The sequence below is a fragment of the Diaporthe amygdali genome (assembly GCF_026229845.1).
Source record: "Diaporthe amygdali strain CAA958 chromosome Unknown NODE_17_length_903054_cov_64_435670, whole genome shotgun sequence".
Taxonomy (NCBI): Eukaryota; Fungi; Ascomycota; class Sordariomycetes; order Diaporthales; family Diaporthaceae; genus Diaporthe; species Diaporthe amygdali.
In genome coordinates, this window is record NW_026517037.1 from 191,698 (window position 1) to 219,148 (window position 27,451).

Below are 27,451 nucleotides of genomic sequence, written 5' to 3' on the forward strand. Positions count from 1 at the left end.
AAACTGGTGCTTGGTCAAAGTTGATTTCTTTTGTGGGCAAGATGTTGCAATCGCTTCAACATACCTGAACAATGGGTACAGGCTAGCGATATCAGCCTTGTTTGTTGAGGTTGGTGGGCTCTGAAGTGATGAATGGAACTGCTTGACTATGCCAGGGGAATTGGCAGGCAAAGATTTCTGAAACAGGCAAGGTTGTGTGCGCACGCGTGTGTATGTCTGTCTTGGAGGGATTGGCAGCAATGCTGTCATGTTGTAGGAACTCGCATCTTCACAATTGCAAAGCGCGGAGCGTCCCAAGAACAACAAATGAGTACCAAGTTGGTGAATGAGGCCGTCAACGAGGCCAGACGTGAGAGAGAAACGTGAGAGAGAAGGGTGAAAAGAAAGTGTTAGCTAGCAATGCTAGCTGGGATTGCTGAAGGTCATTTGAGCTATAGGTTGAGAAAGTCAAGGAAGAAGGCGAGAACAACAAACAACCTTGGAAGTAACAAGCTGGTGAAGATGGCCGTTGATGATGACCAGATGTGAGAGCGACGGGCGGGGAAAGGGTGATAGCTGGCGATGCCAGCTGGTGTCGTGGAACTTCATTCGAGGCGTTGGGTTGAGAAAAGGGCAGGGAGAAGGTGCGTCCTTGATGTTGAGGGGTGGATGGTAGGTACCTGGGAAGGCACGACTCTAGGGGGCTGGGTGCAAGTGGGAGCAGCTGTGTACACTTCCTGTTCCAGCTTCCCAGTGGAGCTCCAAGCTGGCTCCAGCAAGATGAATCGAGTGCAATCAGGTACGCGCAATGCTCCCTCCCGTCCACGTCTAGCGATGCCTTTCGAGTCACTTGATGCTCAACAAGATGTATGCTTGCCAGTGGCCGGTCCAGGGCTCTGCCGCTCTCCTTGGAGATGATTTTTTTTCCGTCCGTAAGACAGTTGTTGCTTCCTCTTTGTATCTCTCTGTCAATGACTATCTGTTCTGTGTCATACCTTGCGAAGCGGCGTTGCCCAGTCCGAAATAAAACTCTTGAGCACCGACAGATCACCTCAATGTTGATATTTCGTTTGGTCAAGACAGCGTCAAATGAATTGACAAATGTTAGAGTGCTTTTCAGAGGGCACATTTGGTTTCCAGCCTCTGGGCTTATCTTTATGGATTGGAGTCATGTTGTGGCAGGCTACCACGGCCCCCTCGGGCAGCATCGTATGGGAGTAGCATGGTAGATTTGCTCCTTGCAATTGCCGTCTGCCTGCTTCTCCGACCGCCAATGAAATACAGAAGTTAAATTTGAAATAGCATCCCTGGATTTGCCTATGCATACTTCGAGGTAGATACTGGTGGCTTTGTCGCGTCGTCCTGGGGTCCCTGAAGATGGACGACAGAATACCTGCCCGCCACCAACTGCTGGTGGTACAATGTTCACTGCAACGAGACAGAATCTTGAGCACTCAAGGTTCCATTTCGTGTGTTCCATCGTTTACCGATTTGTATTGGGGAAGCGCCAGGTGGTGTTCATGAAGTGATACTTGGTGTCATTAAGGGCTACTGACCCGACCTCTTGTCTTATTTCCATGCCCATCTCCTCTCCATATCTCTTCAGCATTCCAGGCTTATCCTGTCTACCATTCATTTACAATAATTTCTAATGCCTTTTCGGGTCTTTAAAGTCGTTGTACAATTCCTGCGGTATCTGTGCTGGCGAGTCAAAAGCTATACCGCTGTGCGACGCACGACGTTGAGTGCCTACCTGGTCGAGCATATCTTTCTATCTTGTGTGTTTCTGGGCCTCGTTCGGGACCTCATTAGCCTACTGTGATTCTCAGGGTGCCGTTGCAATCTTCGGGTTTCCTGGTTCATCATTCATATTTGAGAAAATGTGCAGAATCGGGCGCACAGCCCTCCTCTGGCGGGACCTTGAGGTTGCAGCTTCTCGCTCGATCCATCTGATGTGTGGGCTAGAAGATCAGACACTGGTATTTGACACCTGCCCACTCAATTAAGCGAGCACCATTGAAAACCGCCAATTGAGCCCTTGAATGGGCCTTTTCTTCAGATGAAAACAAGTTGGCATTTTCGGGCCCATGTCCTCTGTTTCCAAGCTTGTCCAGCAAGTCCTACTGGCTGTTGGCATCCCAGTCACTGCTTTTCATCCCGTTCTTTTCCACTACCTGGTGAAGGCAGCTTGTGGTCTGCAAAAGCTAGTTCTCACTCACTCATAAAAGCTGTCATCTCTGCCATCTTGCCCTGGAAATCTTTTCTCTCTCTCTATCTCTTCCTCCCACCTCTCTCTTTCTCCCACCTTCCACTTCTCTCTCTCCTGCTCTCTTCTTCCTCACCACCACAAAACTGCTTCGTCACCCTGCAGTTTCTCTCAGCAGCAAAACAACGCATCTGTGGTTGCATCACTTCCGGACTGCCTGGGTACCTGTTCACCTCTTCTTCCCTTCTTTCGAACTGCATCTTCAAATGAAATCCTCATCAGCCAAACACACAATTTTGGTGTCGACACTTGCCCTTTCCGCTTGCTTCCTCCCCACAAGCGACCTGTAATTTTGGCACTGTACTTCGCCGAACAAAATACAACACCCACAGACTCTCTACCTTCCGGGAATCACGCACATTTATCTTCAGCATTCCCAGAAGCACCGACCAGCAGAGACTTTGCCAGTCAATCACAAGGTCAGTTCGAACCGTCGCATTTGCTCTTTGCCTTCCTCGAGGCTGTCAAAAGTCAAGGCCCGCGCAAATTTTGCTGAGTTTGTCGTTTGATCTCCGTTGACGCAAGGCTGCCACTAGACCCAACCTAGTTCCAGACCTTCCCTAACTTCGACCTTCTGACGATACCTACCCCCAATCTCATCATCTTGGTTCCTCCGTTGCCACTCAAAACAGCGCGACAATTGCATACGACTACGACAGACACTTCTCCAACGGAAAATTGCCAGAAGAGGCGAAACTGCTGCATGTCGGGCTTTGGTCTAAGCTGTTCCGCATATTTGGCCGCGACCACGGCCACGCAGCCTACCACACGATGAGATCTGGAACTATGAGAGTTCCCCTTTGAGTTTCTGCTTGAAGGCCTCCACGGTGGCAGATTTTAAAAGAGGTTCAAACAAAAGCTCGTCCTGCGGGATGGAAGGCTCGGGTACGTAAAGCGTTTTGCCTTGTTGTGTCTGTCATTTATTTGGTCAAAATTGACACTCTCGTTGTACAGATGAGCCCCCCTCTCTCGAACAGCACATTGATCTGGACAGAGTCCAGAAAAAGGCCTAGACTGTCTCAGTGATAATTGTGACGAGGGGACAAGTGAGCCTCAAACGGCAGGACAGTACCACAGTCTGACAATCCGCTTCGCTCTAGAGGGAGCGACTGCAAAAAGTGGACGGGATCGACCCTGCCACGCTGATCATTGAGTTACGGCGGATGCTCGAAAGCGACGACACCCAAGTCATGCACGTGAATGCAGATGTGCACAGAGCAGTGGCTGATCTTGCACTCTGGGCAGAACTGTTGGTCCAGTGCCGTGCATACGCACCTACCATCTTTTTCCACCGAGTCCCGGAAACTAGCAGGATTGAAGAGGCGGATACTGTCAATGTTCTATTTGATCTCTGGGCCAGCAAGGAGCTCGCACACCTTACAAATCCCGCACAAGATGAGAAATTCGTGCGTCTCGGCCACACAGCCCATCACAGCCTCGACAATTTGGAGTCCCCGATAGACAAGCCACGGAACAAAGCCAGAAATGCCACCATGCAGGCCTCCGAGGCCAACCTGGACAAGTTTTGGGATGGTGTTGACGAGCACGTCAAAAAGTTCTGTTCAAATCACACTGTTGTTACGTGGAAGTCGCTTTGGCCGTCAAAGGAGAATCTGCTAGGACACAGAATTGGACAGAGACCGCTCCCAGTACTGCCATGGCTCCCATCAACACCAGATCGTGTGAAGTCAATCTCAACTTTGGCGAGGAAAGGGAGACGCCAACCCAAAATATGGCTCAGCGCTCCAAACAGAAGTCTCGTTCTCGAAAGGAGTCAGAAGACGAGACCATCAGTTCTGAGAATAAGCCAAACGTCTCAGACAAGAAGCAGGTTGAAGTGGATGCGGCACAGCAGAACAAGCCTGTCTTCCATATCGACTCGCGAGCATGGAGAATTTTTGACAGTGCGATGTTCTCCGCTGGCAAAGGCCGTGATCCGCCTTCGACGATACGATGGCCAGACTTTCTCCATGAAATGACCTAGCTCGGCTTTATCAACCACCAGGCTTTCGGATCGGCTTGGCGTTTCGAGCCAGGTGCGAAGGCTTGTGCGGCAGGGATCAAGAGGAGCATAAGCTTTCACCAGCCTCATGGAAGGGATACAAAGATTCCTGGCTGGATGGCGCGGAGACATGGGGCCAGGCTGTCTCGCGTATTCGACAGTGGCATGGAGTCTCTGAAGCGACGGCAGACTTGAAGCGACGACACTAAAATTTTATTTTCTTTCTGCATGACACGCATGTGAGGAGGCGCTGGGAACAAGAAGGAAGTGCGGTAAAAAGAGTTGACTGCCTGGAAGAGCCAGGCCTTGATGGGTGTATGATTAGTAGCTAGACTTCTTTTCCTGCAGGCGCTTGTTTAGCGAGCTGGATTTCAGAACATTGCCAATTAACGGTCGACATCGTCAGCTCACTCTACCTGATTTCCTACATTACGTGTGTCCCACCGCCATTCTCGGTCCGAAGTTGACAACGTGGGGATTGCCTTTCCCAAGGGCAGTCAACGTACAGATTGTGAATCTCAGACAGAGTCAGAGCCGGTATCACCGGCCACCCCAGCACATTAAATTCAATGAACGAAAGCTACACTACGATCCTCAAGCCGCACTGCTCCGGTGTCATTGCACCTACGCATCAATACTGACCTGCGCTGTAAATGCCAGCCCATCGCCTCGTTGCTACCTCGCCGCGTCGCCACCGCAGGACCACATAGACAAAGACACGAGGAGTTAGGACAGGTTGGTTTCGAAAGATGGCGCAGTCTACCGAAACGAACCCTACCAGCGCACAAGTCATCGGCGCTCTCGAGGCCGCTCGCAGCGAAGATGGACACAAGATTGGACTTGCGACCCTCTGCTTAATGCTGAAGGACAAGAACAGCTGGGCAAAGCATGATCTTGAGAAATCAATCCACGATGCCAGCCCTCAAACGCCCATGCCAGCGAGACTGTCGCCGGCATTCACAACCAAGTTGAGAACCAGACTGGGCAGTCAAAGCTCGGTTTCATCTTTGAAGTACAGAATGGCTGGGCCCTGTCTGAAGCCGATCTCAAGAAGCTGGTCCCACAGGTCAAGCAATAGAGGCATAGCCTGATAATTCCGCACGACGCCTGATCTCTCATGGCTGTCGATGCCCGCAGCGAAAATGGACATGTAAGCGGAGTTGGATCCTTAGTACGTCGAAAGTACAAAACACTTCTCATGAAAACGCCCCGTTTATATAATGGAATCACCTTGATAGACATTATCACTGTACGATGCCATGACCATGATTCTTGCCAAGAAGCACAGCGCTTGCCGTTTGCCTAGCCACACTTGCCACCCTCGATGCCCACGCCAACATTGAAAGTGCTGCCGTGTCTGAACTGCTGCGATCCATTTGCCAGCTAGGATGTCAGTTGTTTGAGCATACCAGTAAGGAGCGACGTAGAAACAGTCCCGAGCCGAGCACTATGCGGTGCTGAGCGGGACAGTTCTTGGGAATAGCGGCGTTCATGGTAAACACGAAAGCAGCTAGGGCTTCTGACGAGTGCTTCTCTCAGAGCGCCGATTCTAAGCTTAGGTCACTCATGAATACAATCGACGGTGATTTCTGGCTCCTTATTTTGCTCATAATTGTAAATACTCCCATTGTGACGACCATCATGTCCAGCAGAGCTTGCTGTTCAAGACATGACCCTTTTCAGCCCATGTTTTCACCATGGCATTGTATTGTCTGTAGTTGAATGGACACACTGACCTATGGGGGGCTTCGACCCTCGAATCGAAGTGGGTCGTTCCAAGCTGCAAACCATATTCGAGTTAAGTATTTAAAACCTTTCTGGCCTGTGGACGACTGCCCGAAACTCTCTCCTTCTCTTCACCCGCGCCAGCCCACGCTGTGGGCACACACACCCATGAGTAGTTTTGTTTGTTTCAACACCATGAAGATACCGAGATTTTTTTCTGAGAATACCAAGTCGTCCGCATCGCGGTTGGCATCCCAAAGCTCACGAGTCACGCCACGTCTTGCCGTCGCATCGCAATAGAAACCAGGCTCACGCCTCGTCTCACTGTTGCATCACGACGTTCTTTTTTTTCCTATCCTTGGAGACACGGCTGAGTGTTTGTTTGTTTGTTTGTTTGGTCTGCCCAGGAACTTTGCACAGCTTCCACAAACGAAACTGACCCCCGCCCACTTTTTCTCACCCAATTGTTACTACTATCACCGCAACTTTTCTCCTCGAGGCCATCTTAAAACCCAAGACTTTTTCCAAGAACAGCGAAAGGCATGTGTTTTTTTTATCATTGCCAATCCCTTCCTCTTACCTTATTACCTATCATCCTCTTCAATTCCCTTTCAACTAACGGTCCACCAAGACTCCTCTCCTCTTGCGCGATTGTCGCAGACAGTCCCGTCCTGGCCACGAAAAGCTTTCCCAAACCCCATCTTGACCTCATCAGCTTGCAGCCTCGGCCAGCCCAAGATGTCGCGGCACGGTAAGGTCAAGAATTTCATGACTGTACCCGCACTAATCGGTGTTATTGACGACGAGGAGAACGTGTTGCTGTTTGGAGGAAAGCAGCTCAAGGCTGGCAGCGAATATTTCTTCCCCGACAATCTCAAGACGCAGCTGTTTGTCAACCAAACTGGCCCCGACCACGCCCCTCACGTCGGAGTCTTGATCTCCATCGATCATGGCGAACTTGACAGCCCTTACACTGGCACCCATTTCGACGCCCAGGCCAACAATCAAGCCACCACGGCCTACAGATTGTGCCTGTCTGTGCTAGTCAAGGAGGCGAAACTCATTCCTGCTAAACTTTCAGACTCCACAGATGGCGGCGACTTCAAGAAGCTTGCCACCATCCCTTCCGAGTATCTGCCCCAGTCAGTCGCTGACGTACAAAACAAAGGCATGTCCTCAGTTCCATGTGCATTGCTTGCGCTATTCAGTGCTGACACAAGCAAACAAGGTGGTGACTTGATGGCAATCGTTATCCAACTCAACGAAGCTAAGATGGGCTGTGCAACGTACCCTCCGTTTGTCGCCAAGGGCCCCAATTATGGCCTTGTCCACAGCGATGAGCCTTTTGATGGTGTTGTGTCCTTGTCAAAGATACTATCTGCACGCTTCATCATTGCGTACTTTCCCAGTCCCCGTCTCCCAGATTTGACCAATGCTATAAAGCAGAGCTTGGAAGCAGCTCCAATTGATGCAGAGCGGCCTTTTGGCGTCCGCAGCATGTAAGCCAAAATTAACACCTGTACCCTGCCCAATCAATCAGATATTGACTGCCAGTCTCCAGGCACATGTACGATCGCGAGCACCTGGAACAAGTCGCCGACGAGCTCTATCTGAAAGTCGATCAACAGCCTATCCGCCCTCGGGCAGTCACTGATTGGACGCATTACCGCGCCGCCAATGTTCTCGGCATGGGCGCAGAGACACTTCCTTTACAGCAAGACATTGAGGAGCTGGCCAAGAAGAAATGCCAATCTCAGCTTTTCCGCGCGGACGATGGAAGACTCATTGCTGCATTGGAACTGCCCAAGGTAAATAAGGCTGCCGCGTTCTTCTCCTTTTTCTTTTTCTTTTCTTTTCCTTTCTTTTCTTGCCAGCTAGAGTACATACTGATGTGCACCGCCTCTAGAATGAGGATTTCAGAAAGCTGATGGCTGTGGTCAACAAGAGTGGCCAGAAGGTCGACGTTCACAGGCTCGAGCCTCTACCCTGGGGTCCCAAATCGGGCGAAAGGAAGCCAGAATTCGAAGAACGGGAGCCATATCCTGCCACAATCCTAGAGAACCCCCCCGCAGGAATCGACCTGCCTTCGAATTGCGACATTGTTGCTCAAATGTACCCCAGGAAAGTCGATGATGAGACAATCGGTGCTGCTGATGAGTTGTCAGATCGTGTTGAGGCAGACGGAGAGACCTAGGTGGTTCTTTGGCTTCAATTCCCAGACAAAACAGCTCAAACAAAGCGCTTCATCGCAAGCTTTTCCCAGCACCTTGACGAGGTACCGTACAACCAAGACAAGATCAGCAACTTGTCGAAGTACTTTGAGTGGGCCTCACAAGAGATATCCAAAGCGAAAACCAGGAACATGTTGTGTGGACGTGGTACCAGGGAATACAGATTTGATCTCGAACGCCAAGCCGTTTGCGAAATTCCGCCCCCTTACCAGCGTCCTATGGTCAACCTTCTACTGGAAGGTTCAAAGAGATCTGCTGGGGCTGGTCTGACCACCAAGATCATTGCAAGCACCATTGGCAAGCTCGGCGCCTACAGTGAGCTCGTAGGGTCTGCCATCAAGGCTCTGCCAGATGGAGTGCTGTGCATTGAAGCATTTCCAGGAGCCGGGAAGACCACAGTTACAGCTGCTATCGATGCGCTCCTTTGCCTGCTTTACCAAGACTACAAGATCACGGTTATCGCTGGACAGCATGCCGCCCTAGATGCACTGAACCTCAACGTCACTCGTCAACTGGTATCATCAGTTGTAGACATCAACAAGGAGAACGACATGAACACCTCTGAGCCTGCTGTGCATCTGCCATTGGTGCTCCGCACGACCACCGACCAACACGCCGAAATTTCGGAAATGGTGCGCATTATCAAGGGACAGTACAGGTCTAGCCCTGATCCCACGCGCCCGAATACTCTATGTGAGCTGGTTCTTCAGCTTCTTGGAGCTGGCCCTCACCGCCTTCCGGATTTTTCGAAGGCAGAGCTCATCGAGTTGGCCAATGCAATTAAGTCAGCGGACGACGAAGCCTTCCAAAAGCTGCGAAGCTTTGTTGCTGGAGAATTGACATGGGATGATGCCAACAAGGACCCACGGAAGGAAGGAAACATGGACCAGAACACAGTGGAGGTTATGTTTCCAACAGGACAGTGTTCCAACTTCACAGTGAGCCTCGAACCGAAGGGAAAGACTGCAAAGGCTGCAATCAAGGCGATCATCCCGAATATCCTTCCACATGTGAACATCCTCATTGGCACCACCGCGACCATTGGAACCAAGATGTACGAGACATTCGTTCGACAAGCAGACCTTTGCCAGAACGAAGAAGCTGGTGCGACCTCCTGTCCTCAGATCTTCACTGGATACCGTGGTCTTTCTCAACGTTTCATCGTTTCTGGAGACAACTCGCAGTTCGGACCGTTTATGCTTGATTACCGCAAGCACATATTCAGCGAGTACATGACCACATCCACTCTCGATATGGTCAAGCGCGCAGGGTACCCTGTTTTCCAGCTGAATGTACAGTACCGGGCAATCGATGGACAATTCGACCCAGTGTACGAAATATTTTACACCAAGTCGAAGAAAGTCGAGTCTCCTGACAGTCAGCGGCCGGAAAACCATCCAGAAGCGCAGCGTGTTGAGGAGTCATTCGTCGCAGACTTTGCCGCCCTTCAGCCCAGTCCCGAGGGCCACATCATTCCGATGTTCATCAATGTTCCGGATTCCACATGCGACTTTGTCGGCAAATCGAGATTCAGCCCCAAGCAGACCAAAGCAGCCTTGTACATCGTACAGAAATTAATCTCTTGTGAAGTCAAGCCTGCCGACATCATGGTCATTGGAGCATACAGAGCAGAGATCCTTGAGCTGCGGAAGTCCATTCCTGATCATGTGATGGTTACAACGGCCGACGCAGTTCAAGGCCAAGAGCGGCCTTACGTCGTGTTTGTCTTTGCGACAAACAAGGAGACTGGACCTGGATTCACGAAGGACCCTCAACGACTATGTGTTTCCATGACCCGCCAAAAGTCTTTCCTGGCGCTCGTGGGCGACATCGGTGCTGTAGACTACCAGATCCCTAGCAGAGCTCTTGCTGATAAGGACCATATACACCTAGCGAGCATCCACAAGTACTTTGTCACGAAGAAGCGCGTGGGGCACTACGGACCCCAACAGGAGGCGGTTCAAGACGCCGGCACAAGTGATGATGAGGAGGAGAGGAGACTTCTGACGGCGCGGGACGAGGCCGTTGCAGCGCGAGACGAGGCTCTTGCTGTCTACGAGAAGGCTGTCGGTGACAGCGCCAGGGCTGTTGCTGCTTTGGAAGCTTACTTAGCAGGCAAGTCAAAGAAGCCGGCTCTGAATTCGACGATCAACACTGGTCTAGAACTCGATAAGCACTCACTACAGTCCAAGAATTCCGCACAGTCAACCAGCAAGCCCTCTGGCCTGAAAGCTTGGACGGATGCCGCGGAAGGCATAGTTCCTACATAAAATGTTTAATGAGGCGCCGGTGGATTCACCACGTCTTACGGCAATGACTTCTCTAGTGGATCTGGCAAAACCACCACGTCTGGCACCGGCAAGACACAGGTAGAATGCTACAACTGCCATGAGAAGGGTCATATGAGCAAGGACTGCAATAACGAGAAGAGCATGCAGTGCTTCAACTGTCAAGAGTTCGGCCACATGAGCACGAACCCGGAGAAGCCGAGGGACTACAGCAAGGTCAAGTGCTCCAGGTGCAACAAGTTTGGCCACACCAAAGTCAAGTGTGACCAGCCTGAGCCTCAGGAGGGTACTAACTCTGGTTTCGACAATGATGTTGCTGGATCAGGCTTCGATAACGACGTGGCTCGCCCGGCGATTGGGATGCCTCAGGCGGTTGGGCTAACGATGGTACCCAGTCTGATTGGTGATCTACAGTGCATTACTGACCAGAACATGGAGGCGAGACGAGGCCGAAGTGCGACATGCTTCACAGCGCGATACATTAACCACCTGTCATTCGACCACGGATCACGGAAGCTGGTTGCGTTTTGAGATTCATACAGATAATTCAGGTGCAGCGCGATACATTAACCGCTCGTCAGTCGACCACGAATCACGGAAGCTGGTTGCGTTTTGACAGAAAAGACAGAGAGTCATAGATGAATGAAAAGAAAAGATAGACTCCACGAATTTCTGATATGCGAATGTGATCTGACTGATGTTGCTAATAGACATCATCGATGGTGCAACCCAAAAAGAAGGATAGGTACCGATAGCGTCCTCACCTTTTATATTCACCACCGTAGAGTTGGATCTGGGTTTAGTCCGGATTGGCGTCTGGAAGAAAAGAAATTCTGTATTCGGGGCGAGAGCTCGAGGGAAACATTGCCTTGTTCCATCCCGACGACGCTCCAATGGAAATATATGCTGGGACCCGGCCCCGGTGTTGTATTGATGTGCTGACGAGATGAGATTCCTTCGACTGCTCTTCCCTTCCGCCCAATATGGCTTTCTTTCTCTCAAGGATCATCAATCATTCAAGCCTCTTCCATCCTCAGGGCCGCAGTGTCCTCTTAGTCAATTCTGGCAAGCTTGGTGGCTATCGGAAAGAATTGTCAACTCGTAGCTCCCAGGGGCATCATGCGTCTTCCTGCGACCTCAGTAGGCTCATCCTGAGGGGATCCAGGAGCGTTCATTGAGAGAAAATCTCGTGGCATAGCATCATATGACTCTCGTTATTGTGTGACAGTTAGGGCGACTCGTTTTTTTGCCCTTTTCACTTCGTCTTGAGTACCTTCATGGAGCTATGATTTGCCTGTGAATGTCAAGCCTTACAGGCGGTGGTTATTTAGTTAGGCACTTGGAAAGCAATTAGTGGTGGCTTTTTAATGTTCCAATCAGAGTCTTGATAGCTTCTCCTTTTCCTGTTTGTCTAGGATCGCAAAATTCCGGTGGTGGCATGTGTGATTATAGAAGCGGCCACTCACACACCCATGCGCTCTAGCAATTCGGATATGCATGTCGCATTGAATGTATTTAATTAACAACCTCGAAGCGACATCGGGCCTGGTCATCCACAACCTGACGTAAAACGCCACAATGTGCACGCTGGACCCTGTGCGTGCCGTATTCGCGCAAGTGTCACCTACAAGTTTCCAGGATTGTTGCTTGAATCTCGCTTCCAATGCCATTTCATTCCGGGCCTGTGCTGTAAGCACAGCACCGGTGCTCCCGGTCAGCGGTGTGTCTTAGTTGTCCGTCCACTCAACCCCGAAAAACACTAAAACCTCAAAAGAAATAGAGCGTGCAGGAATAATCCCGTATTGAATAGAGATCACAAGGTGAGCTGGTCTCCAGACCGCCTTGGGCCATTGACTCGTAGTAAATATCATCCCATGTCACATTACCCCAGGATCGCGGTACATAAAGTTGGATAAAAGCTTGAATCGGGGGTTTAGTCATCCGCAGAAAGGGCCGCCTTCGCTGACCTCGCTACCAGGTGATCCTCGTATTCGACATAGCGTCAGGGGGGAAGGCCAGCACAGCCGCCAGTCTTGGCAGCGGCAATGTCCTTGTGTGTGACGTCGAGACACTCCTCCCGACGGAGTGCCCATGCAAAAATACGAAGAAGTTGGCCCCTTGGGGGACAGCCATTGGACGGCGTCATGTCCACTCACCTGTTCTGGAAGAAATATTCTTAGATTCGGCATGTCATCGTCAACAAACCGGGTGACGGGCTTAAGCTTAAGTATCCACCTGCATGCATACGGCGAACTTGGATCAACATCCGATCTCCGAGTCCTCGCCCAGTCCGTCTTATAAACAAGGTCATCCTCCCCCGTTGGAAAAGCTTTTATTGATCCCAGTCTGAGCAGGAGTCTTCGCTTTCTCATTCTTGCTCACCTCCACCGACAACTCTGTGCCTCGCCCAACAGACTCGGGAACATCGCAACAATGAAGCTCTCCACGGTACTCTCCGGCCTCTCTGTCGTGGCCGGCACGGCCAACGCAGCCATCCAGGGGTTCAACTACGGAGCCTTCTTCAACAACCAGGCGGCCAAGCAGCAGGTTGATTTCGCATATGAGTTCAACAAGGCAAAGAACCTGCCCAACCAATCAGGGTGGAATGCCGCGCGGTTATACACGATGGTCCAGTGGGGGACCACAAGTGACGTCGTGTCGGCCATCCCAGCCGCCATCAACTCCCAGACTCGTCTGCTGCTCGGCCTGTGGACCTCGGGCGGCAGCTTCCCCAACGAGCTCAAGGCGCTTCAGACAGCCATCAACCAGTACGGCACCGCCTTCACCGACCTCGTGGTCGGCATCTCAGTAGGCAGCGAGGACCTGTACAGGAACCAGAACAATGAGGTGGGGATCGGGCCGGACGAGCTTGTGGGCTACATCAACCAGGTGCGCAGCACGATCGCGGGCACGTCGCTGCAGGGCAAGCCGATCGGGCACGTGGACACGTGGAACATGTGGCTGGACGGGGCCAACAGCAAGGTGGTGGCGGCGGTGGACTGGGTGGGCATGGACGCGTACCCGTACTTCCAGTCGGCGTTTGACAACCGGATCGAGAACGCCAACTCGCTGTTCTGGAGCGCGTACGACCAGACCAAGGCGGCGGCGCAGGGCAAGGACGTGTGGGTGACGGAGACGGGGTGGCCTGTCAGCGGCGACACGGTCAACGGCGCGGTGCCCAGCGCGCAGAACGCGCAGACGTACTGGAAGCAGGTGTCGTGCGGGCTCATCTCGCGCAACATCAACACGTTCTGGTACATGCTGCAGGAGAGCCAGTGGGGGCAGGCCAACCCGGACTTTGGCATCTACGGGGCGGGCGACCTGGGCACGCTGTCGCCTCAGTTCGACCTGTCTTGCTAAGTACGGTCTGAAGGCATCTAGCATTTACGATATGCATGTGGCGGCATAAGACGCTGAATATTTAAATGTAATGGATAATACATATTTGGCCACGGTCCACATTGGACTGGAGGTCTTTTGTATAAGGTTAATGCTCGCCATGGACAATTTAGAGTCTATATCTGCGTGCAAGTGATTTTAACACGTCTGACTGCGCCGCACATATCCCAAGACTCCACTTGAGATACTAGTTCCAGCACAAGGCCAAGTCGACATTAATTCAATCGAATACCCAGATCCCTCACATCGCTGTGTTATAGTCAAGAGGGTGGGGATGTACTGTGTCACAGGTCTATGTGTTCCAGGGTTGTATTCAAAATAAACGTGTCCCGGCTGGAATTGTGGGCTGGGCCCCCACAGGCGCACACCGCACACAGCACGAGTCGAGAAATAGTTCCACACAAATTTATAAACACCACAAATTAAGGGATCTACAAGCCCGTTTAGCTCATCGGTAGAGCGCATCACTAGTAATGATGAGGTGACTGGTTCGATTCCAGTAATGGGCAGTAACGCGCCCGAGTACAACTGGTGAGGTTGTGTTTTCTTTTTGCTGGATGTGGCACGGATGGTGGATGCATCGTGGGTTGGATTTTGGTTGCTTAGGTTCAGACAAGCTCACTCACGTGCAACAAGCGCGAAGCAGAATGCTTGTTGAATCTAATTTTGCTTTTCCAGTCTGTTGAATGGTAGCTTTCTGGCTTCATACGTGTAGCGTGGTAGGTCTATCATAGGATAGGTCGAGATGGTGGTGATTGTCTGTGAATGTCATGCAGCACTTACAGAGAGACGTGACATGGGGGTTGGCAGGGCTGGCAGGCCAGAAGGGAGATGCTGACCTGTGCCTTGGAAGAATCCCCTTGGAAAGAATGAGTGGATTTCCAATGGGGAAGCGGAGACTGGCTTGGTGGAAGAAATGGATTGATTGAGCGAGCGGGTGAGGGAAGGTCTTGTCAGGGGTAAAAGAAACGGGGCATCTAATCAATCCAGATGTGGCCCCTCGCACCTCTCTCCTTCTCCTCTGAGCCCCCCATCCCCCGTCCCCCCTGCGAATGGGAAAGAAAAAGAATGGAGCGACGCGTAAGGCCGGGAAAGGAAAGGGTAGGAATGGACAGGAAAGGACGGAAAAGGGCAGGATTTCCACTGGGGAACTGGATAAACTGGAATGGAAGGCTCGGGAGTCGGTCGCGGTGGAGAGCATGAACCCGGGGCCGATCGTGCCGTTCTCTGTTCTTCCTCCTCCTGGTGCTGACGGAATGTGATTGTCCATCACTCAATCAATCCACCGACACCGTCAATCATCTCCACCTTGTCATCCATCTGTAGCCTCCTGTATACTTGTTCTTCATCTCCATCTCCATCTCCATCCAGCCACTGCAGACACTGGTGGGTGTGTGTGCATACTGCACAGTTCTACTGTACATCTACAGTATTCAGCCCAAGCTCACAAGCCATCCCATCCCATCTGTGCCTGCAGCAACCGAGCGAGCGACTAGAGGCTCACAATCACCGTCACCATCAGTCAATCGCCACCCACCATTGCCGCGACAGCACAGACAGCAGCCTCTTCAACTCCGAGTTGACACATCAGACGGCCCGTCCAGTCTCGTTGCACTGCGCGCTTGTTGCAGTGACAAGGCGTGGCCACTTGCCCACTGCCTTGCTGCAGAGTGCAGAGACACACAGACTGCCCCACACCCTTTTCCCTCCAGCCATCCCGGTCATCCTCCTCCCATAAATTCATCCCATAATAGTTCCCATAACAAATCTGGCGATTCTGACGCGGCCCTGCGCTTGCACCCTCCACCCAGCCGAAACACCACCACCACCACAGCAGCAGTTGGTCACCCCCAATTGCGAAACAAGCGCGCCTGAGCAATGCCTTGGGCTTGGACCTCGTCGCCAACCGCCCTGGCCATGGCCTACTCTTCCTCTTCATCATCGCCCGTCTCGCTATCGCTCTCCTCAGTCCTCAGCTCAATATCGCCGACGAGAACAACCACCTACCTCGCTCTTGTCGCACTCTGCCTCCCGATGGCTTCCAGTCACGACCACAGCGTCGAGAACATCCCTGATGGCGATGCCACCTCTCCAGAGCCCATCGTGCGTCCAGCCATCCCCCGTCGCCTCTCGTTATTCTGCCTGTATGCTGCTGCTTCCACAGACTGCTGACCAGCCCTGTCTCACTACTGTAGGACTCGACATTATGGGCTCACATCTTCGTTAACATGCTCGCCTTTGGCGTGCTGTTCCCCCTCGGCATGGTACTGGGCGTGAGTTAGGCCCCCTTCCTGTCGCCTCGGATGCCACGGAATAGCTACTGACCAACGCCTGGACTTGAGTAGATGACCAAAAGTCGATGGCACGTCCCCGTCCAGTCCCTGTCCTCCATCCTCGCCCTCCTCGGATACGCCCTCGGCCACATGCACGGTGGCAGGGAGTTCCTCCCCTCCAACGTCCACTCCCACTTCGGCGACTGGGTCTATTTCCAGATGTTTGCCCAGATCATCGTCGGCGTCTACCTCAAACTGCACCTCGAGAAGGGCATCCACAAGCGCATACGCCCTGTCATCCGTTTCGTCCACAGCATAAACGGCAAGACCTTCCCCGTCGTCGCCTGGACCCAGATGCTCTTTGGCGGCATCACCGCCCTGGGCTTCTGCCAGGGCGACCACCTGGGCCAGTGCCTGGCCCACTTCATCATGGGCAGCGCCTTCATCGCCTACGGCATCCTCCTGACCATCGCCATGCTGGTAGGCCAGCTGTGGATCAGGCGCACTGGCCGCTCTCAGGAGTTCTTCGACAGCGTCGTCATCGCCGCCTGGGGCTGTGTCAACACCTTTACCGAGCACAGGTGGGGCACCGCCTGGGTCAAGAATGACTGGCAGCACACTACCATGGGCATCGTGTGGTGGTGTGCCGGCCTGGCCGGTGTCTGGCTGAGCAAGGACCGCCTTGGCCGCCCCAAGAGGAACTTCATTCCTGGCTTCGTCATTCTCATCACCGGCTGGGCCATGTCGGCCCATCCCCAGGATCTCAAGATCTCGGCCATGACCCACATGGCCTTTGGCTACACCCTGATGGCTGCCGGGTTCACCCGCATGGTCGAGGTCTCCTTTGTGCTCCAGGACAAGGTCGGCATCTCGGATGACGGCTACGACACGCACAGCTTCCAGTATATCCCTGTATTCGTGAGTGGCTTTTCCCCTTTTCCCAGCAGGCCTATGCGCATCCTGGTAACTAACACCGCGTCTCCCTAGCTTCTCTATGCGTCCGGTTTCTTGTTCATGGGCGCCACTGAGGAGCAGATGCTTCTTGTCAACGCCTCGGGCATCGACCATGTCGCCTACGTGCTCATCCTCTACAGCCTCGCCTTCCTCGTCTTCCTCTTCACCAATGTGCTCATTTACATCTACGACCGCAGTGTCAACCTGAACGGGCACAACAAGGGCATCAACGGGCACGCACACGGTTCCAATGGACACGCGCTGGCTCCAGCCCAGGAGCGCAGGCTGCGGGACGCCGAGGAGTTTGAGCTTGACGACATGATGAGTGACGAGGATGAGGACGAGGCACAGCGGCGGAAGCTGTTGAAGGAGGAGAAGGATGATGTCGAGGGAGACGGCGAGGGTCTGTCGAGTCCGAGCACAGTCGGCAGGAACAATGATCGGGTTGCTTAGAGGGCAAGCCGTCATCGGTCAAGACCGCAGAGGTCCTGCGGGTATACCAGCGAGCAAATATCTTACGATGCACGGAACGGCGGGAGTAATTACTCGGTGGTACCACAGCGAAAGTGTACAAGGGCACATTGGTTGCCAACCAGCATTGAAGGGCGTTACGGGGGCAAACTGCATGGCTGTCATTTATTTATTTCTGGGTCATATATCTCTACACGGGCGGGAAAAGAGCAAATATAGCTACTATCATGCAGTGAAGAATAGACATATGAGAAAGCTGCTGTCCAGGAAGAATTTTGAGGACGACGTGGCTTTCGGTCTACAGTATGAATTAATTATGGAGCTGCTCATGTAGTAGACTATATGGTACCTAGGTACCTGCTGCTTCACACGATCCACTGGGTGGGTTGAGATAAGCCCCCTTATCGCCAAGTCTCCACCAAAAAGATTCCACGCCTCCGCCTTCACCTTCACAGACTCTTAATACCAACCACTTGCGACCACTACTTTCGGTTGACAATATCTCCGTCCGCTCACACTTGGCCTCTTCAAATTTCAAGTCACAGCCTCGTTGCACAATCCAATTACACCAAAGCCCCTAGTTTCAGCCACCCAAGATGCCGTCGGTCAAGAACCCCAACTTCAAGTCGAAGAACCGCGTTCGGGCTCACCGTTCCAAAGCCCGCAAGCAGACCCTCCAGGCCGTCGCAACCGCCCGCCTGCCAGACCGCGTCGCCAAGGCTGATACGAAGCGCGGCGCACGCACCGGGCTCCTGCCCACCAGCGGGCCCAACAGGCCGCTGAGCAGCAAGAAGGCCCGCAAGCTGGAGAAGCAGATGGCCCACGCCATTAGGAGGAAGCGCGAGGAGGAGGAGCGGCAGGCCGAGGCCGAGGTGAAGGGTCAGTAGACCTTGAGTCCCTGAATCCTGGATTCTGGAAGACCGACAAAGTCCAGGAAGAACGTGTGTGCTGACAACTGGGACCGTGACAGACGCCGAGGAGAAGAGCTCCAAGAAGCAGCTCAAGACGGAGAGGAACGCCGCCATGGAGGCCCTCGAGAAGATGGACATCTCATGATCAACCGACAAGTCACTGGCGGGTGAGGCCATGGAGCACAATAAATCACCCGGTACACACAAAGCACGGGGGACGCGGGCCGTACAGGATCTCGCAACATGGGCTCAGGTGCCCGAGCAATAGCAGCAAACCCCTCAACAGCTCAAAGCCACCTCATTTCCGACATGGCCATATTCGGTATATACTCGAAGATGCGTCTAGACGCATCAAAGCTGGCGCAAGTTGCCGGGAAAATGGTTGACAACCCAAGGGACTGCTCGACTCCCCAGCACTCGATATCGCAAATGAGTCGAGGACTAGGCTGGAGAGATTGTGCGGAAGTGAGTCAAGAGCCGACTTCAAAGCAGAACTAATGATTCTGCCAGTTCATAACATAGAGCTACTGTCTTCATGAATACAGCAATGGCAATCAAATCATGGTCCATCTGTGCAGTGCGAAACCGTTTGTGCCCGTTTGTCCTACACCAAGTCATGTCACTCGAGGGTGTTCTGCAGACAGATTTGATTGAGAATCTCACATAACAGCTTTGGAGCATTTGATATTCCTACGAGTTGTAGATTTTATCATTGGAGCCACCACCGCATCGCATGTCAGGCGCCATTCCCCGGTTAGCCCTAGCGTCTAACCGCTCGCCAGACAAGCTACGGGAGGGGGGTGTGGGAGATAAAGGGAGCTTCAGTCGTTCGTATCTACACCGATGAGGCATTTCGAACCTCAAGAAAGGAGTCAGCTATCCGCATCACACTTGAGCAACCCGGCCAGGATAAAGCCTAGAATAGCCAGGAAAACAAACCGTCCAAGTACAACAATGGCCGACACCAGCAGCCTCCGCTCGACCGCCAGCCTCCTGGGCATCACGTCCACCATCCTGCTCGCAGGCTTCAACATCAGCACCTCGCACCTCTTCGTGCCGCTCATGTACAAGCTCGAGAAGCAGACCTCGGCCCGCATGTTCGACAGGCTGTACCACGACGGTCTGAAGGTCGTCGTGCCCCTGGCCGCCACCGCCATCACGTCCTTCAGCTACCTGTCCTACACATCATCCTCCTCTCCCTCCTCTAGCGCCGGCGTCCTGGGCACGAGCCTGGCCAGGGGCCCGGCCTTTGCCGTCGCCGCGGGTTTGGTAACCGCCACCCTCGCCTGGACGGCCATCGTGGTGATGCCCGTCAACCAGAAGCTCATCAGCATCGCGCGCGAGGTCGGCGCCAAGGACAAGGTGTCGGCGGGCGACGTCGAGGCCCTGCTGAGGCGGTGGTGGTGGATGAACTACGTCCGTGGGGCCGGCGCCCTGGTTGCTGGTGTGCTCGCCCTGGCTGCGAGTCTGTGAGGGTGTTGGTATGGTATGTATGGTCGATCAGGCCCGGCGATGCCTCCTATCAAGCGATGTGTATCGAGGGGCTATTTTCAAGGGCAGATGGCGGGCGGTTGTGGAATGCTTCCTCTGTATGGTACTGGCTGCCCAGCTTTTGTCGGGCTGGCTCATTAGACAACATGGACACCTGTTTCGTGAACTGAAGGCACATGCACAATTACAATCTCTCGCGGATTCATGTTTACGTGACGCCGCCCATCTCTTCGCATTGTCTGTCTATTATTCTATTGGTACACTTTCGTGACGTAGCGTGCATGAACCGCCTCGTTCGGGCCTGTCTACGTCGAATCTTCATCTAACCCCTCGCTGCGAGCCCAACCCACTCGGCCCTTTTTTGCCTCATGACTGACAATGACAATGAAAACGACCGGTGCCATCTTACCTCTCCCGAAACACGCGAAACTGCAGATGCAAAACGGCATCTGCTTTTTTCTTCTGGCAGTCGTGCCATGCCATGCGAGAAACTAATTAAACACGAAATCAGACCATGTGAGGGCGTGTATGTATGTCACATGTCTGCAACATTCCAAGTCCTCTAAACCCCCCAAGCAGCCCCAGCGGGTGAGCATGTCCCACCCACCTACACATCCACCTGCGCCTGTGTGTAGTCTGATGTGCAGCGACTCATACTCTGATTCGTCTTGATCTAGGCGTCAACCTCGCCATCAGCAATAGCAAGACGCTGCTTGGCGGTCTTGGCCTTCTTCGAGCCCTTGCCCTTCTTCTTGCCGCTTGCTGCAGGCGCCTCGATGGGGGTTGCTGTTCCTGATGCCTTGTTGTCATCAAAGTGTCCCTCACCTAAAACAGTATTGGTTAGTTTCAAGCCGTTGCTAATAATCGGCGATGGATGGCCTGGCTCACCTTCATGATACATGTCGTCCAGGGAGACAGCATCCTTCTTCTTCCTGCCGCCCTTCCTCTTCTTCTCGTACTCGCCGCTAGCCATGAGCTCCTGCTCGCGACGCTCAATCATCTTCTCGACCGCATCGTCGTCGTCGGCAAGCCACATTGCGATGTCCTTGTTGCGGTTCTCGGTCTGCCTACGACCAGAGAAGTCGACACCAGCACCAGTGCCGCCTCCCGAAATGACAACGCGCTGCACTTCTTCCTTCTGCAGAGCTCGCTTGCGAATGCGCTCCTCGATTGTGCCGCGGGTGATGAGGCGGTATACTGTGACTTGCCTGGTCTGGCCAAGACGATGAGCGCGATCCATGGCCTGCGAGTCGATTGTCGGGTTCCAATCCGAGTCGTAGAAGATGACCGTGTCCGCAGACGTGAGGTTGATACCGAGACCACCAGCACGGGTGGAGAGCAGGAAGATGAAGATATCGGGTCGGGTCTGGAAATCGTGCACCGTATCACGCCTGTCCTCGAGCTTGGTGGAGCCGTCGAGTCGGCAGAACTTGTAGTTGCGATACATCAAGTATTCCTCAATCAGATCAATCATGCGCGTCATCTGGAAGTACAGTAACACGCGGTGACCTTGCTCCTTGAGCTTGAACAGCAGCTCATCCAGCTTGGCAAGTTTGCCGGAATCCGTGACAAAGCGCCGCATGGATGGTACGGCAACATTTGTGAACCGCTTCTTCTCGTTGTCTGGAGACGGTAGTAGTCCATACACAGGCATGCTGTCGATGGGGGTCTTTTGAGTAATGAAAGCCTTCTGCTCCTCAGAGTTGGGTTCGAACAGTGCTCTGCGCACTGGCACATTGAACAGGGTCTCTTCCCGCTCAATGTTGGCCCCCCGGCTATTGCAGATCACATCGATCGGTGGCGCAGCTGCCCCTGGTCGAGCAGCCGGCTCAAGGTGACCAAATCCGGCGTCGTGATATGTCTCTCGCGCCACGTTCATGAGGCTGCTCAAAACACCTCGATCCGTTATATCGGCTAGAGGTTTGCGATCACTCCGTTGCTTGATCTGGAACAACGCATGCGCCGGGGTGTAGCCCCGGTCCTCGGGCTCGTCATAGGCGACATTCATATATCCTAGCCGGTCCTTCCGCCTCGACAGCTCCACAGCGCGGGTGAAAACGTCTTGATGGCTGGCGTTGTACACTTCCTGGGGGCTCGTATCGGCAAAGCGCAACCACGAGAAGGAGTCAGTGCCACCGAGGCCCTCGCAAACATTGTCCGGTGTCCAGATATTCATCATGTGGTCCAGGTACTTGTTGCGGAACCCGGCCTTCTCGTTGTCGCTGCCGGGCTTGTATAGTCTGCCGCCATCTCGCCAGACAAGCTTGGGCAGCTCATAGTCGATCAAGCTTCGAGTCGAGTATGCCACCGGTACATTGGTCCCCTCACGAATGAAGGACGCCGTCTCGGCAAAGTACCCAGTGAAGAATGGTGAAGTTGTTTCGGCACGTTCGAACAAGTCGGGATGGTTGCAAACCTTCCGGAACTGCATGACGAGGTTCATGAGTGTGCCTGAATCCGTGTCATCGCCAGTGGTCGCCTTCTCGATCAGGTCCATAATGCTGATCTGGTTGCGCAGGTTGCTGTAGTAAGCACGTTGACGATATGTGAGGTCACAGAAGACATCCATCTCGATCTTGTCACCAAGTTCCTTTTGGACGTGCTTCTTCACACGACGAAGCATAAATGGCTTCAGGATCATGTGCAGACGCTTGAGCTGGTCTTCGTTGAGCTTCGTGTTGCTCTGCGCGTGAGACTCAATGTCCTTGGAGAACCATTCGCTGAACTCGTCATGCGAGTCGAACAGTGACGGCATGATAAAATGCAGTAGGGCCCAGAGTTCCTGCATGTTGTTCTGGATGGGGGTACCCGTCAACAGCAGACGGTTCCGGCAGTGGAAACCAAGCAGGCACTTCCACCGGGAGCTCTGGGAGCTCTTGATGGCCTGGGCCTCGTCGAGAATCATGTACTGCCACTTCATCTTCTGGAAGTAAGCAACATCAGACACGACGAGCTGGTAAGACGTGACCATGACATGGAAACTGGCATCCTTCTTGTACGTGTTGTGCCTGCGGTCCCAGAATTTCCGGAGCGTCTTCCGGTCACCTGCGGTACCCCAGTACGGAAGGATCTTGAACTCGGGCACAAACTTGCGAATCTCCTGCTCCCAGTTGTGGAGTGTCGACGCGGGAGCGACAACGAGGTACGGACCCCAGATGTCGTACTTCTCCGCCAGATACGCCATGACCGAGATGGACTGCACAGTCTTGCCCAGGCCCATTTCGTCAGCCAGGATGCCGTTGATACCTTGCTCGTAGAGGTTGGCCAGCCAGTTGAGGCCCTTGAGCTGGTACTCCTTGAGTTGAGCATTGAGCAGCTTGGGCTGCTCAATCTCAACCTCGCCCATTCCTGTAGGATTCTGAAAGTTCATCTCCCCATCTTCGTCAGGCTCATCGTCCTTGTTGAAGTCTCTGGCCTTCTGCTGTGCTTCTGCGAGAGCGTGCGCCGCGTTGGCCTTCGCAATCTCTTGGAGCTTGTCTTCGTCCTCTTCTTCAAAGGTGAGATTCTCAAACCTAGTGACCTTGGCCCCTGAAGTGGCAGTGCCATCATCGTCAACGTCGACCGCCTTGTGATCTGGACCAGTGTCCTCCGCGGCGATATCGGGGTTGTCTGTGCTGCGCTCGACTTCGTGTGTCTTGATCTTCTTGCCGATAAAGTGAGAGTACAGTTCAGTCTGGGAGATGAGGAAATTGAGCTTCCGCTTCTGCCGAGCGGCCTCGCGGTCTGCCTCCTGTTTGCGGGCATTCTCAAGCTCCTGCTTCTCGGCAGCCTTGCGAAGATCGCGTTCCTCGCGCTCGTTGCGCTTCCAGAAGGTCATCATGTCACGCATGACACGCTTGGCGCGAGCCTGCAGGTCCTTCGTCCCCTTGTTGGTCCGCATCTGCCACCTCTTGGCCTCCTTGGAAGCAAGAATAGCCGTCTTTTTAAGGTTAGAGGCTTTGGTCCCATAAGATTCAGTTGCAAGCCTGTAGACCTTGTTAACGTCCTTGCGGGCAAGATCGCGCCAGATCTGGTCGTAGATCTGGTTGAAACCCTTAGACTGGAACTTGTTCTCGTTGGGGTCCTTGGGTTCCTCGACGACTTTCTCCTTCACCTTGGGCTCCTTGGGCTCGACAACCTCTGGGTCCTGGACGGCATCTTCCTTGGGGGCCTTGTCCTTCTTCAGCCTGATGCGGATCTTGCTTGTCTCCTCCTTGCTGGGCAGCTCCTCGCCTGCGTCCAAAGCTGCCTGGGCAGCCAGTGCACTGTCCTTCTCGGCTTGTTTCTGCTCCTTAGACTTCTTTGGTCGCGGTCCGCTTCGAGACTTGCCTTTGCCTTTGCCGGGCTCCATGTCGCTTGCTTGGAATGTCGACATGACGCCGCCTTCGAGGTTGACCTCAATGGGAGGCAGGTTCCGTGCTGGGCCCTTGATGCCCTTTTGCAGGATGAGCTTCGTCTGCTGTGCCTTCTTGTTGGCACGCTCGGCTTCACGAAGATGCTTAATTCGCTCCGCTTCGTCACCGGCCAGCTCAGCAGCTTGGGCCTTGGCGAGGGCTGTTTCCTTCTGCTCGATGGTGACCGCCATGGATTTCTCGCGTCGGCGCTTGCGTTGCATATCCTTCTTCCGCTCCTTCTCGGCGACAACCTCTTGATCGCGTACCTTCTGCAGCGCGTCGTCATAGTACATATCGTCGTACCGGCGCTTGCCCAGGTCTGTGTGCAGGCTCAGGTGCAGGATGCTGTCCCTGGCCAGGTTGGACCTGCGCGAGGAGTGAAGCTTGTCCTCCCGGCCCTCCATGGCACGTCGCCGTCTCAGTGCACGCTGACGCCAGGCGAATTGCTCCTCGTCGGCATCAAAGCCGTCGGCCTCGATGGGATCAACGTCCATCTGGTCCATCTGTTCCTTGATTTTCTTCTCCTTGCTCGCGGAGAAGCCGCCTGTCTTGGGCTGGCCATTCGCCGTGCGCTTCGCAGGAACGCGCGGCGCGGCAGCGATCTCCTTTTCCTTTTGGGAGTGGGAGGACGACCGCCTCTTGGACGTGGGCTCCGAGTTCTTGATGTCCGACACACGGGACTGCCTGGGCTTCCTGGCAGGCTTCTTCCGCTCGACCTTCTCTGGCTCGTCTGACTTCTCCTCTTTCACAGCAGGCTCCGAAATGCTCGCTGGGGGAGATGGATCCCGTGGTCTCATATCTGTTTCGGCGCTGGACAGTATATTGTCGAAGGACATGACATTCCGGCTAGGGGTCTGAAGGCGGACAAAGGTTAAACAATTAAGAGCATGGAGGGGAAGCGGGAGGGAGGTGAGTTCCAGATGCTTACACTTGTGGGGGGAGCAGGTGCTTGCAGCACCGAAGGAGCAGGTGGCGAGTGTTGCACGGCCGGAGTGCCATTTGAAGCGGTGCCGGCTGACAGCGCCGACTGTAGCACACTGGGCGAAGCCATCGCACGGGCTCCGGCGGGCGGGCTGATGGATCCGGCAGACGGGCGGGAATGAGAGATGGGGCTTCGCGGTGGGAAGGTTGCAGCGACAGGCGACGTGTAGCTGCCCTTGTAATAAGGAGAGCGATCGACGGATGGCTGCGGAGGATAGTCGTAGTCCCTGTTCAAAGGATCGCGAGGCTGTAAAGGGCAAGGTGAGATTGGTTAGCAAATGCCGATGATGCAAGCACACAAAGTAAGATGAGTGATTTGGCGTGCAGGTTGACAAAGGCGATGATGGATGGATCACGACGTCAAAGACGGGTGTTGGAGTTTGCGATTTTTTTTCTAGGGTGGCGGGAGGGATTGACGGGATGGGATGATTTGACGATGGACTTGTGACGGAGAGGATGGGCCACTTGGCCCAGTGGCATTGCTGCTGGTCAGAGTTGCCAACGCGGCGCGGTTGTGGAGGGGCGTCGGTTTGGCGTGAGAATGTCGGACGCATTGGCACCCGTCAAAAAGAAAAAGTATTGGCGGCACCAGCGTTGCAGCAGCGAGCAGGCAGGCTTGGGATCTGATTGCTTTTGGGATTTGCTTGCTTGCTTACCTTTGATGCTGACGATGACGATGAAACCTGGGTCGCGTTGTGCCAGGCGGAGCCGGTGTCGCTGACCCTCCGGTCGCTGGTGGTGGTGGTGGTGTCGGTGGTAGGGTCGTAGAAGCTGCCGGCCGTCTTCTCTCGCGGAGAATCGCGATGGTCGCGCAGGTCCTGGGGATAAAAGACGGGCGGCGCGTGCAGAGGCGATCGCGGAGGTGCGATGCTTGATGGGTGGACTGGTGGAGGAAGGGATGGCGGCGCAGCAGATGATGTCAGGAATGGGTTGTGCAGGAGCGAGCGTGTGCCCGAGCCGGTGCCATTCGTGCTGGTGCTGGAGCTGTTGTTTGCCGCGGCGCTGGTGGAGGGCGCTGACGAGGGAGAGGCAGAGCTGGAACCGGGGAAGCGAGGCGGCGCCGGTTGGTGGAAGTCGGCCTGGGTTGGAGATCGCAGACTGAATGAGTGTCGCGGTGGCGGTTGCTGCTGCTGCCCAGGTGCATGCGAGCCTTGTGCAGGTGGCGGATTGGTGTTGTTGTTGTTGCTGCTCTCACCCAGCTGAACCGGATTCAGAATGTCGCGGTGCCGCCGCTCACTGCTGCCGCGATCCCGCTCTCTTTCCCGCTCGCGGTCGCGTTGCTGGTCCTCGTAGTCGTGCAGGCTGGGCGGTCTCTGCAGCACGGTCGAGTGGAAATTTGACTCCATCCTGGCTGTGGTGGGTGCGATGATGCCCTGACTGTGATCGACCTGGCTATGTTATCGATCCGTCCCTCGCCCTGCTCTAGAGAGCCGGCCTGAGTTCTCTCCTGTCTTGTCTGATCTAGTCTTGGGGTGCCAGAGACAACCCATCCGCAACGCGTGTCAGGCAAGTCGCCGAGATGACAAGGATGCAGTCGGGGACAGGTTCGGGGTCGACTGGGTCGTGGTGTATGTGGAAGAGATGGCTGTTGGACACTGGCCACGGGCGGGCGACCTAGCCAGTCGTGATGTGTAGCCGGTGATGGACTGACAGACAGGCACAGGCACAGGAACAGGAAGCAGACCTGGCGGCAGGGAATGCAGTCCAGATCAGTGCTTGGTTGAGGCTCTGCCAAGCAGTGGGTTGATGCCGACTGAGGGTGGTCGACAGGCAGGAGGAAGGTGCTCAGCCGGCTGATTGATGGGGGGCGATGGTCGGGTGGAGAAGTATCGCGGGCGGGCGAGACTTGGTGTTGACGAGATGGTGCGGCGTGGACGAGGGCGTGGGCGGGACCGTCGGTTCGGTTCGGCGTGGAAGGAGGAATGGGTTGGGATGGGGATGGGGATGGGGATGGGTCGGGTCTGGCCTGGGTCAGCTCAGGTCGAGTGGTGTCGAGTCGAGTCGAGTCGTGTGTGCACGAGGGAGGAGGATCTCGTTGGGCTAGCGCAGATTCGACAATCGAGAATCGGAATCGATCTCGGTGTCTTGTCCTGTCCTTGTCTGGCCT

At 54.2% G+C, this 27,451-nt stretch overlaps 8 protein-coding genes across 8 annotated transcripts; 7 read left to right on the top strand and 1 right to left on the bottom strand.

Annotated features, from left to right (window-relative positions):
* Nucleotides 1-2,451: 2,451 nt before the first annotated feature.
* J7T55_005024 (uncharacterized protein) lies at nt 2,452-4,229 on the top strand (the record flags this gene model as incomplete). The annotated part of the gene is made up of 5 exons (XM_053144382.1): nt 2,452-2,531; nt 2,617-2,664; nt 2,878-3,037; nt 3,346-3,778; nt 3,835-4,229. 5 exons carry the CDS (start codon nt 2,452-2,454, stop codon nt 4,227-4,229), a joined length of 1,116 nt encoding a protein of 371 aa, XP_052992748.1.
* A 767-nt stretch (nt 4,230-4,996) lies between these two features.
* On the top strand, nt 4,997-5,338 carry J7T55_005025 (uncharacterized protein; the record flags this gene model as incomplete). The annotated part of the gene is made up of 1 exon (XM_053144383.1): nt 4,997-5,338. The coding sequence occupies one exon, from the start codon at nt 4,997-4,999 to the stop codon at nt 5,336-5,338; it is 342 nt and encodes a 113-aa protein (XP_052992749.1).
* A 1,372-nt stretch (nt 5,339-6,710) lies between these two features.
* J7T55_005026 (uncharacterized protein) lies at nt 6,711-11,022 on the top strand (the record flags this gene model as incomplete). Its single annotated transcript, XM_053144384.1, has 5 exons — nt 6,711-7,471; nt 7,534-7,780; nt 7,879-8,140; nt 8,201-10,388; nt 10,530-11,022. The coding sequence occupies 5 exons, from the start codon at nt 6,711-6,713 to the stop codon at nt 11,020-11,022; spliced, it is 3,951 nt and encodes a 1,316-aa protein (XP_052992750.1).
* Nucleotides 11,023-12,924: 1,902 nt separating this feature from the next.
* J7T55_005027 (uncharacterized protein) lies at nt 12,925-13,851 on the top strand (the record flags this gene model as incomplete). Its single annotated transcript, XM_053144385.1, has 1 exon — nt 12,925-13,851. One exon carries the CDS (start codon nt 12,925-12,927, stop codon nt 13,849-13,851), a length of 927 nt encoding a protein of 308 aa, XP_052992751.1.
* A 1,956-nt stretch (nt 13,852-15,807) lies between these two features.
* Nucleotides 15,808-17,570, top strand: J7T55_005028 (YTP1; the record flags this gene model as incomplete). Its single annotated transcript, XM_053144386.1, has 4 exons — nt 15,808-15,993; nt 16,086-16,163; nt 16,236-17,081; nt 17,151-17,570. The coding sequence occupies 4 exons, from the start codon at nt 15,808-15,810 to the stop codon at nt 17,568-17,570; spliced, it is 1,530 nt and encodes a 509-aa protein (XP_052992752.1).
* A 614-nt stretch (nt 17,571-18,184) lies between these two features.
* On the top strand, nt 18,185-18,644 carry J7T55_005029 (uncharacterized protein; the record flags this gene model as incomplete). Its single annotated transcript, XM_053144387.1, has 2 exons — nt 18,185-18,467; nt 18,559-18,644. 2 exons carry the CDS (start codon nt 18,185-18,187, stop codon nt 18,642-18,644), a joined length of 369 nt encoding a protein of 122 aa, XP_052992753.1.
* Nucleotides 18,645-19,453: 809 nt separating this feature from the next.
* On the top strand, nt 19,454-19,972 carry J7T55_005030 (uncharacterized protein; the record flags this gene model as incomplete). The annotated part of the gene is made up of 1 exon (XM_053144388.1): nt 19,454-19,972. One exon carries the CDS (start codon nt 19,454-19,456, stop codon nt 19,970-19,972), a length of 519 nt encoding a protein of 172 aa, XP_052992754.1.
* A 691-nt stretch (nt 19,973-20,663) lies between these two features.
* On the bottom strand, nt 20,664-26,690 carry J7T55_005031 (chromatin remodelling factor 2-1; the record flags this gene model as incomplete). The annotated part of the gene is made up of 4 exons (XM_053144389.1): nt 20,664-20,815; nt 20,879-25,217; nt 25,292-25,591; nt 26,001-26,690. 4 exons carry the CDS (start codon nt 26,688-26,690, stop codon nt 20,664-20,666), a joined length of 5,481 nt encoding a protein of 1,826 aa, XP_052992755.1.
* Nucleotides 26,691-27,451: the final 761 nt, after the last annotated feature.